At 44.3% G+C, this 11,524-nt stretch overlaps 1 protein-coding gene across 2 annotated transcripts; it reads left to right on the top strand.

The window, feature by feature from the left end:
* Positions 1-520: 520 nt before the first annotated feature.
* Positions 521-11,510, top strand: gramd1c (GRAM domain containing 1c). Of its 2 annotated transcripts, none has more exons than XM_047023356.1 (18): positions 521-779; positions 1,724-1,850; positions 2,374-2,497; positions 2,643-2,743; positions 3,087-3,182; positions 3,411-3,491; positions 5,379-5,497; positions 5,581-5,734; positions 5,845-6,007; positions 6,292-6,441; positions 6,672-6,790; positions 6,936-7,078; positions 7,178-7,281; positions 7,753-7,923; positions 8,884-8,950; positions 9,222-9,341; positions 9,828-9,933; positions 10,171-11,510. In XM_047023356.1, exons 2-18 carry the CDS (start codon positions 1,758-1,760, stop codon positions 10,240-10,242), a joined length of 1,983 nt encoding a protein of 660 aa, XP_046879312.1. In that variant the 5' UTR covers positions 521-779; positions 1,724-1,757; the 3' UTR covers positions 10,243-11,510. The 2 variants fall into 2 exon arrangements, with proteins under 2 accessions (XP_046879312.1, XP_046879311.1); XM_047023355.1 differs by having other exon boundaries at positions 5,842-6,007.
* Positions 11,511-11,524: the final 14 nt, after the last annotated feature.

Below are 11,524 nucleotides of genomic sequence, written 5' to 3'. Positions count from 1 at the left end.
TTGTGTGTTTTCTTATGATTATGTTCTAGCCTGTGCTGTCAGTGTTCTTGCTGTGCGTGTAAGGGTTGGGTTTTTCCCCTGATTGCTCACTGCTCATGTGATAGTGTTTTGAGTCTCAAAGAATAAAATGTTGAAAAAAAACCTCCCTGCTTGTCATCCTAACACACATGAAAGACATGGAGATGGGGTTAAAGATGGTTCTTCTTGTGGTGCTGGATGAACTGGTCTTACTTCCTGTCACACATACATCTGTGGAATCTCAGGCCTCAATGCCAAGCCTTCCTCTACTCAAAGAGTGCTTACACGGCCTCAATGACGGAGATAATCGTATTCAATCTACAATTTTAACTTGTAATTCCTCTACGTTGTCATTTTTGGTTGATTGCCGACTCATTAATGAATATACTGTAAAGATTGATGTTCATCTGGATGACAACTCAAAGGTATCACGTATCGATCGAGAGGGTGTATTTTTAGACTCGCTAGTCTGCTATCAGTTTAAGTATGCAAATGCTAATAGGGTGAGCACAGCCCCGATGACAACAGCTTTAAAGGTATGCAGCTCCCATATTAACAAACTGGTTCCCCATGTGACGCTTGTTACCAGGTGAACGGAAAGCTAGTTCCACTAATGAGACCACACTTTATGTGACGCAAGTCATCGAAGAAACGGGATCTGAATCGAGCGCAAGATTTAAGAAATGTGTCATCCAAGACTCACTTAAAATTTGCAGAAGATAGCCATCTCAGGTCTGGTCTTCACCTGGGTGAAACAAAAGGTATGTTTTCATAGCACATTTATACCAATGAACATGATGTGAAACCTTATTACTCGGAACCAGTTGTCGAGGTGGCATTTTAGCCACAGGGTTGCCCTCCGTGACCTTTGCCAGCTATTTGCGCAACGAACCGATCATCTTTATGCAGCAGTGGCTATACCGATTATAACCATTAGAATAGGCTAAGATGTTGTTTATAATAGTTTGACACGTCAAGTCTACGTTAAAGCATCAACTAGTAAATTAAAACAGATTTTGTTTGGTCACTTTATCGTGTAGTAGTAGATTCAACATCCACTGGTCAAATGTTTTCCCGTCTCACGTGCATATTGCACTCTGGACATAGAATTAAGTGAATGCATTCACTGAATGAGTGAATGCATTAGTTATTTGAGCTGAGTTGCATGCAAAGTCAGTGGCCCAAACATGCGGGCTTCTGGGGCTAAAGCCCCGAATCTTTTAGGTAAAAATGTGTCTTGTCATTTTCAGAAAATAGAACCTTGAGTCTAACGTAACGTTTATATTACATATAAAGCTCCAAAACGAATTTGCGCTCAAATTAATGCCAAAATATTTCGATACCTGTGGAAGTCGATCTCTGCTCAGATAAAAAACTTGACTAGGTACTAAGCTGGGCTAAGCCCATAATATTTACAACGTCTTCATGCTTTAACAACAAGTCACTTCACATTCAGATTCAGTGAATTGTCTTGTATATGATACTCGATGGGAGTTGCCTTGGCTACAGTTTCTCCTGGGTAGCAGGGCAGGATAAACCCGTTTGTACCTAACGCGGTGCAGTTTGCCATTCTGACCTGTTACCCTGTCGTAGTATACCTTAGGTCTGTATGTGCCCCTTAGCAAACCAGATCACATGTTTGGGGTGGCCAAAAAACAGCATCCTTACATGAATATAACTGTAATTTATCATCTGTCATCTATAGGTATCCTTCCAGCAGTAGAATACAGCCCACAGAAATGGACCAAGTGTCCAGAACAGGGATTGGAAGTGATTTCACAGACGAAACTACATCTATAGGGGATTTCAGATCGAGCTCCGATGAAGATGAGGTCAAATATATTTCTATTCCCATCTATCAATAATTTGCAAACATATATCTTTCTATTCCCATCTGTCAAACATTTGCAAACATACTCACAAACTATTTGAGGTAACACACAGATACAGCCTCTCAAACTTGCACTGATTTACTCCTTCGCTTAACACACAAAACTCACACACATCTCAACTTTGCTGCCCTCTAGTGGATTCCACAAAAACAGTTTCTCTGCAGCACATGTTGAAAGTATTTCATCACATCCAGGTTGAAACATTCAAACATCATTAAGATTCTGTCGTTTTTATGTTGAATATTTGCTTGAATCTAGATTCTCAACATTATTTTATTTGGGATATAGATGTTAGAGTTTTCACTGAATATAGAAAATAAAAAATAATAATGCATAAAACCTTGCAGGTATCTAATTTATAAATACAAGTTTTGCATTAAATTATCCGTTTGTGTTATGTCGACCTGGTCTTCTGAAACTCCATGTTGGTTTATTTGTGTGTTTGGTGTCTGTCGTCACTCAGGTGTCCCATCCTCAGGGGCAGTGCCTAGCGTCTCCCCAGGTCCCGCCCCCTACCTACAAACAGAGGTCTGATGAATTCAAGAAGCTCTTCAAAGAGCTGCAGGAGTCAGAACGACTTATAGTGGGTCAGTTACCCGGTTGATCTCAGCACCTTACAGTAGCTTTTTACACCCTTTGTGCATTTAAACGCCGCACAGAATATCCTGCTGCTTCCTTACTTTGGGTTGAGTGGATCTGTATATCTAAAAATGTGTCTAATTTGTTCCCCAGACTATGCGTGCGCCCTGCAGAGAGACATTCTACTGCAAGGACGGCTTTACCTGTCTGAGAACTGCCTCTGCTTCTACAGCAATGTGTTCAGGGGAACAAAGGTGAGAACAAACAGTGTAGAGGATGTGGGATGTAGAGGGAGTGAGGGAATCGATGAGCCACTATGAGGAAGTATGTATTCTGAATGCTTGAATACATTCTAAGGTGTGTGTGTGTTTGTCTTTTAGAGAAAGAGTGTGTGTTAGTGTTCTAAATGTGTGCATTTTCTAGAATGTCTGAGTGAACAAAAGCATGGGTTTTATTAATGAACCTACTGCTTGTGAACAGTGTCAGTTGACTCTCTTGTGATCTGTGGCCATGTTATAGATCATGTTAACTCTGAGGGACATAACCTTCATGTTATAGATCATGTTAACTCTGAGAGACATAACCTTCATGTTATAGATCATATTAACTCTGAGGGACATAACCTCCATGAGCAGAGAGAAGACAGCCAGACTCATTCCTAATGCCATCCAGGTCTGCACCGGCACAGAGAAGGTACACTAAACATCAGCTAACTATTCAGGAACACATTCCTTGTTTGTGTATGTCACCACAGCGAATTCCACGTTTGTGTAACTCACTTGGCAGTACCCCTGATTCTGATACTGTCAAGATTGCCTGTTCAAAAGGGCATCTACACAAACAAATATTTTCATTTCAAGATGCTAGAAGTATCAGTTTGATACTAATTAACTTGTTGATTGTTTTTGGTTTCCCCTGCAGCTGTTCTTTACCTCTTTCTCAGCAAGAGAGAAAAGTTACCAGGGTGTGTTCCGTATGTGGCAGAACACTCTGATGGACAAGGTAAGGCATTTACATTTAGCAGACGCACTTATCCAGAGCGACATACAGTAAGTACAGGGACATTCTCCCCGAGGCAAGTAGGGCCACAGTGAAGTGCCTTGCCCAAGTACACAACGTCATGTGCACCGGCCGGGAATCGAACTGACAACCTTCTGATTACTAGCCCGATGCTCTACCCGCTCAGCCACCTGACTCCCTTAAGGCACTGATCAGATGAGCTGACATGACGCTAATCGAATCCATGCCATAAATCCACCACACCCGGGGAAACTTGCACTTCAGAGCACTGTTCCTGACTTGTGGTGTCGTTCAGTTCGTATCACAGATCTAGAGGTTGGGGTGTGAGCTGAAACCCAGGAACAGTATTGCCTAACCACATACAATCTAGCTGTCCTGCATTTTTATAGATCAGGTTCAAATATTTGAACAGATATGATACTAAAGCTATTATATCTACAGTAGCATCGCTTCAGCAGCCCATCCCTGTAAGATGCTCACATCTCAAAGGATAGCTCTAGCATCCCTATTATGAGGCCCTAATATTCACAAGGCAGGCTGTTCTTTTCATTATTTATTTTAAATGCCATTGCATTGATCCCATGACGTATGCCAAACAGTTGCAACTGCCTGGGTACGTTTTGAGTATCACAACCGGAGCTGTTCCATGTGACCTGTCTTGTGCACCGCTATTAGCACTGTGACTTTACCCTCCTAACTGGTCTTATCTAATCAACCCTAAGTACACACCGTGCTTACATCTGGCAACAGTCCGATTCTGAATTGCCTTTAGTTTCCGTCTTTCGGACTGAGCAGGTCTGCCTAACAGGGTTGAGTGATACGCCTACTGTAGCCTATTCCAGCCTTGGCGACTTGGTAATTATACGTAAAGATTTCATCGTTTTATGATCTCACCTTCGTGATTTGCATGGATATTGCTCTTGACAACCGTGCTAGTAGGCCATGCTCCTAGGACTGTGAGCCTAGGGAATACAGCTATAACGCAAACAACTCCACACGAAACACTGGTGGCAGTCGGGAACAAAAGTAAAGTTCAATGACCCCCTTCAAGGCGTGACGAGGGAGCTAATTTGCATTAATGTGAAGAACTGGAGAATAACGTTCTGGTTTCAACAATTGGTATTTTTCCTAAACTTAAATTCAACTTCATTAAATAAAAATGTCAGTTTTCGTCACAACTGAATGGGACCCGAGGTATGTATGCGTATTAGCAGTTACCTGTCTCGATATAAATGGGAGGAGCCGTCTCTAATTGTTGGGGCTGAAACGAAGTTGCATTGGAGGAACGCACGAGGACTTCCTTATTGCAGGTTGTCAGTTCATAGTCCAGCGAACTCCGAGGGTAGTGAAAAACTAAGGTAGTGAGAAAACGAGCACTGAAAAGTAAGTGTATCACACTTTTTTTTAAAATTAATATTGTACTGACTTGTACGAAATTTGGTAGCAGCAAGTTACTGATATCACAATTCCCTCCAGCCGCATGTTACTGGATTGAACACATCGTGCCCAAGCTTGTTTGTTTTGCTGCTTTTCTGGCGTTGAATAAGCCACTGACTTAACTTATGATAGAGTGGAGTGGTCAAGCTAACTAAATTTTATTTTATCTGATAATATAAATAAAGTCTATGACCTGACGTTGCCTGGTGTAGAGCTAAAAGCTGTTATCGCGGTATTGTTTTTTTGCTCTCGGCAGGTTTGTAGCTTAGTGCGTTTGAAAAGCATGCTCCACGCAGTCGAATTTGGCGTCGAATAACTTGTGAGATTTCGGAAAAACAAAACATTGTTTGCAAGCATCTGCGCATGGAGTGTTTATGCGGTTGATCAAAAGTACCTTTGGCTTCTTTCATAGTTTCTACTGTGCTCTCCTAGCCCCTGACGAGTTTAGAGCTGTGGCAGATGGTAAAGCAGCACTATGGAAATGATCTTGGCCTGAGCCATGAAGAGATGGACAGCCTACAAGTAGCGGCAGAATCAACACCACAGCATAGGTATGAACACGCATGCTCAGCCTACTCTGTATGGCTTTGCTACTGAAATGCCATGCCTGATTTACCAATATCTCCCTGTGCAGCATAACCATGAGACCGGGTGTGGAGGAGAATTTAGGCCGTCTGGAGAGAATCCCCTCCCTGCGTCTTCATCAGGTGGAGCAGGAGCCCCTCCAGACATCCACCCCCCAGGGAGAGGACATGCCCTTCCCCCTCAGCCCCAACTCGGGCAGCATGGTACAAACTCCTGTCTGTGTTCGTCCATTACACGTGTTCGTCATGACGGCTTCTGATATTGATGTTTCTTTCTTTCTTTCTGCGCTTGTCTGTCCACGTTTGTCCAGCAGGAAGACTCTCGTGGGACCCCTTCCCAGCAACGCAGCCGCAGTCCGGCCCTAGACAGACTCGCTCCAGAGAGGGTCTCCAAGCGCTCCTCCCTCTCTTTGGACCTCAATGCCAACCTTGACGGCTTATCTGAGCAAAGCGGGTCAGAGAGTGGTCCTGAGGAGGGTGAGAATCAAACCAACCTGCTGCCTCAGTAAAGCTGTTCTGGAGAGATAGAGGTGGCTTTTACATTGGCCATTACAATCAATACATATTTATGTCTTTATGTTGGTCTCTCTGTCTCTCTGTCTCTCGGTCTCTCTCTCTGTCTGTCTGTCTCTCTCTCGCCCTCTCTCTCTCGCCCTCTCTCTGTCGCCCTTTCTCTCTCTCTCTCTCTCTCTCTCGCCCTCTCTCTCTGTCTTGCCCTCTCTCTCTCCGTCTCTGTCTCTCGCCCTCCCTCTCTCTGTCAGACCATATAGAGGAGCGAGCGTGTGTGTCGCAGGAGCAGGGCCGGATGTACGTGAACCGGGTCTTCCACTTCAGCGCTGAGAAGATGTTTGAGCTGCTCTTCTCAGACTCTCCGTTCATGCGCAGGTTCATGAAGGCCAGGAAGATCACGAGTGAGTTGAACCTTTCGCCTCCCTCGAAGTATCCTCCCACATAACCCTGGAAAATGCCTTATTCCCAGTCATTCAACAGAAATGAAGCTGATTCATGAATGACGTACATCAGATATCTGTAAAAGTGTCTTTTTTTGGGTCTTTTCTACACATGCTCCAGAGTCACAGTCAGTTGGTTTGTAAATCCATGCTTTGTTAACCTAGCTCCCTGCTCTGTGTGTCGTCTCCAGATTCAAGACTAAACCCGTGGGAGAGAGAAGCCTCTGGTACCATGAAGAGAAACCTCAACTACACCATCACTATCAACAACCCTCTGATTGGGAAGTTCTCCACTGCCACAGAGAACCAGGTGTGTGTGTGTGTGTGTGTGTGGGGGGGGTGTTCTGACTTCAGAGCAGCAGAGATGAGTAGATGATTTGTTTGCGCGAAAGTACACTTTGAGTATGATTTGTGGATGTTCCTGTGTGTGTTCTAATGAGTGCCCTGCTGGTCAGACCCTTTACAAAGATTCCAGGGAGGGCCATTACTATCTGGTCAATGCCGAGGTTTACACGCATGACGTGCCATACCACGACTACTTCTACACACAGAATCGATACTGTATCATTCGCAACTCGAAGCGGAAGTGTCGTCTGAGGTGAGGAACATTTAATTTATTGTTACAGCACATGCGAGAATCTCTGTGTTTATTGTCTAGAAAGGCAGTATGTATTTAATTGAGATGTTTTGTATTTAGGATCGACACCGATGTGAAGTACAGGAAGGAACCGTGGAGTTTGGTTAAGTCCTTCATCACCAAGAACTCCTGGAGTGGTCTGGAAGATTACTTTAAACACCTGGGTGAGTAGCACAAAGTGTGTGAGAGTATATTTTCTTTTGGTACTCTTGGGTTAATTCTGGGTTACTGTAAGCGGGAGTCAGATGGCTGAGCGGTTAGGGAATCGGGCTATTAATCAGCTGATAACCGGTTTGATTCCCAGCCATGCAAAATGACGTTGTGTCCTTGGGCAAGGCACTTCACCCTACTTGCCTCGGGGGGGAATGTCCCAGTACTTTCTGTCAGTTGCTCTGGATAAGAGTGTCTGCTAAATGTAAATGTTAAATGTAAGCAACCTGATTCTAAAGGACATCCTTTTCCCCAACAGTTGTTCTCAACATTGAGTGACCCATTAACCAAAGTACTGTTTGTGTACGTCTGTCCTAACATCTCAATGCACTGCGTGACCTTGAACCCGCAAGTCTTTGCCGACTCACTCTCACACATTCACTCATCTGCTCCAACGCGTCTTGTTTGTTCTGTGACGTGGTCAGAGTCGGAGCTGCTGAAGGAGGATGCAGAGCTGAACCAGGCCGGGGGGGATGCTGGGAAGGCTGGAGGTGTCCGGCGGAGGCGGCGGGCGTACAGTAGGACCCTGTCCGGGCACATGAAGCCCAACAAGCAGTACGGGACGGACCCTGATCACCACAGAGAAGGAGGCATGGGTAAGTCTTACACTGCCTGTATAGGATTCACTTCATGTAAGTCACCAGGAGATCTAGCCTTGGGCCGAATCCCAATACTCCCCCCTTACCCCTTCCCCTTGGCCCTCGAAAGTAAGGGGTAAGGGCTACATAGCCCTAGGAAATGGGACGCCACTTGGTTACAGGTACGTCATCTAGCACGTATCGATATCTCCAAAGCAAGTAGCGTTATGCACTGATATTAAACGAAATTTGCTGCTAATGGAGATCACTTAAAACTGTAGAAATGCGGGACTGTTGTGCAATTCAGCACTGTAACATTAGCGTACCAAACTAGCGATTTTTTTTGAAACGTTTCAATTAGGAAAATGTTTGCAAATACATATGTTCAGGACTGAGTATAACACAAAAAAGACTCTCATAATTTTTTTTATCAATTAAGCCGAAAATATTACATTTATCGGACTCTCTGGATGATCTGGCCGCCATTGTTGCCGGTCGCGCAGTATTCACATAGTCCTAGGTTTCAAGTAAGCTCCCGATCTTACTTGGTTTTAAGGGGTGTATACCCCTTAGTCTTAGCCCTACCCCTAGCTCCAAAAGAGTATTGGGACGCCACTAGCTCTCACGGGAACGTGCAAAACTAAGGGGAAGGGGTAAGGGGAAGGGGTAAGGGGAAGGGGTAAGGGGAAGGGGTAAGGGGGAGTATTGGGATTCGGCCTAACACTGTTGACTGGTGCAGTTCTCTGTGTATGTGTATGTGTGTGTGTGAGTGTGAGTGTGTGTGTGACCTCTAGCTCAAAAAGAAAAACTAAGGGGAAGGGAAAAGGGGGAGTATTGGGATTCGGCCTTAATCTGCTTGTGAATCACACGCCAACTGGAGGGATCATTCTGGGGACAAAATGGGGCATTTCAAGCATTTGTTTACATGTTGTTGACCTGGGTCCGTTTGAATGACTGACTTCCTTTGCTGTGTTTCAGGGCCGATGGATATGAAGGGTCAACAAAGGTGGAACATTACCACCATTGTTGCTGGAATGAGTGTCATGTAAGTCAACAAAATTGGAGCACTCACAAAAGACAGATTGACACGATCTTGATCTGAGACTAGAGTTCCCAGACAGGTTTACCCACTTGTTCCTGTAAACCTAGTATGAGAGAGAGAGGAAAAAAATGTACCCTTCATACTGAGACAGCAATTTCGCATTCGTTTTTTTTCAAATCCTTCATTTTTTTTTCTCCCCCCGAATAGCTTTTCGACTCTGTTGTGCTGTACTTCAGTGTGTTTTCATAATCTAAGCCCACTGTGTCCCCTGCAGACTGCTGATGCTGACGGTACTGAACCTGGGGCTGTTCTTCAAGCTGTGGGCCATGGAGGATGTGGCTCACCGCATGTTCCTCAGCACCAAGAACCGTCTGAGGGAGAGGAGCGAGGCCAGGTAGGCCAGCCTCTCTAACCCCTCTCCTCTCCTCACCACCAAGGGGAGGGGGGGGGGGGGTGGCATTTACGGGCTATGCCCCCCTCCCAAATGGAATGCTGTGCCCCCCACCCCATAATTTTTGCGATACGTTTCCATAACAGCTATATACAAAATGCCCCTTGTGTAAACTAAATGCCCCCCCATCTGATTGGTGAGCAGGCTCGGCTCCAGAATCATCCTCCTGTCTGAGGACTCGTCCTCTGCTCCTGGGTGGATTAGAAGGGGTCAGATGGCTGAGCGGTTAAGGAATTGGGCTATTAATCAGAAGGTTGCTGGTTCAATTCTGGCTGTGAAATTACGTTGTGTCCTCGGGCAAGGCACTTCACCCAACTTGACTCGGGGAATGTCCCTGTCTTACTGTAAGTCGCTCTGGATAAGAGCGTCTGCTAAATAACCAAAAAAAGGTTTCTTTAATCAGCGTTCTGTATGTTGTTTGTGCCCCAGTTTGGCTCCAGACTTCGGCGACAGACCGCCCACTCCCCACAGGACGAGAGAGGAGAACCAGCTGATGAAAGCTGTCTTACAGGACTCTATCAACCTGTTGGAACAGGTGTGTGCATGTGTCAACCCTTATTTGACACAGAAATCTCACCAACACTCATAACGTTCATAATTCAATAGTCGGTGTATTGATACTTAAAATAAAACAGCTCTGTGTTGCTGGCTAAGACCATGCTAGCTACAGACTGCACTGTTGTCCTTGCCCTACATACGCACTCTAATATTGCTGTGAAAAGACTCCTGCATGTGCTTCTCATAATGCTGACTCTCCGATCCCTCTCCTCAGCTCCGCGGTTCTTTAGTCCTACTCCAGCAGAACTTTGCCTTAGCCAACAGAACGGCAATACCCCCACAGTGACGCCAGCGCACCTTGTGGTCACAGGACGCCATTTTTGACTCTGAGGTGTGCCTCCGGGGGGCTACAAGACGCTAGGCACAGACTCCTGGGAAGTTGTCGTAGCCTTGTCTTCAGCATCAAAGCGACAACATCCTGTCACTAAGGCCAACATCCTGTCACTAAGGCCAACAAATCCCAGGGCCTTTGATCCTTTGGTACCAGGTGTTTTTGTGGATGTTTTTAAATGCTGCTGGCATTGTTGTCATATAAGGTGAAAGGTTCCAGAACCATTTCCAACATGGATGAATGATAGGTGGAGAATTATTTTGTCAGGTCGGTTCAGATAAGTTATTATGTTCACAGTTATGTTTTTCCCTTTCTTGTATGTGGATACTGGATTCTCCTATGCTGTCTGGGATGGTAATCTGCTATAGGCCTCTCAACTAGTGGGCGTGCAAATGGCAGTTAAAACATTTTACTCGAGAGCTAAGGTTAGGACCTGTAAAATGTGTACAAACTTATAGAAAAATTAGTATTTAATTTATAATTTTTTAATTTCACATTTTGCACAATTTGCTTGCTTCTTGTCAGAACGAATTTCTATTTCATATTGGTAACTGAGTGCGGGTTTCTTCTACTTTTTTAGAAAATATAAGTGTATTTTTATTACATTTTTCCTTCTACAGACTTATTTAAATTGTATCTGGTTTGTGGTTTTACAGCTGGTTTGTGATAAACATTAGACCATTTGAATATTTAAAAAAACCTTTCTCAGGAGCCTTTCAGCCAGGTTGAGATAGTAATATTTTAATAAGTTGCACTTAGGATACCTTTTTTATTTGAAGATTTTAGATCAGTGACCGAGTTGTACGTTATAATGCAATCCAAAAGAGAGTAACACGACACATAAGTGTCATGGCAAGCCACGGTTCATCTTCGAAGTTAATTCTTTTGATCTCTGAAAAACAACAAAAAAGAGACGGTACCTTCAGGGAATCACCTACTTCTACTGGAACACACTTTTATATTTAACACGGTTCGATTGAGAATATGTTTCGTAAATTCTGCCTCTACACAGGTGCCTTTTTGGTGCTGTCAATGTTGATTTAAGAACATGGTTGTTCAGTGTCTATTGTACGGTGTCTGTTGTTCTGTACATCAGTTGTTTCTGTGGGTGTCGTTGGACAATGAGTTTTCACTATCAATTGGGTTTTTACTGTTGCTTCCATTTGGCCTACGAATATGTAATGTATGTAAATGTTATGAATAAAGAAACTTTCCTGACACAGGCTTGTCATTGTAC

Source organism: Hypomesus transpacificus, chromosome 8 (assembly GCF_021917145.1).
Source record: "Hypomesus transpacificus isolate Combined female chromosome 8, fHypTra1, whole genome shotgun sequence".
In the NCBI taxonomy this organism is placed as follows: domain Eukaryota; kingdom Metazoa; phylum Chordata; class Actinopteri; order Osmeriformes; family Osmeridae; genus Hypomesus; species Hypomesus transpacificus.
This window is presented reverse-complemented; position numbering and strand designations above follow the sequence as displayed.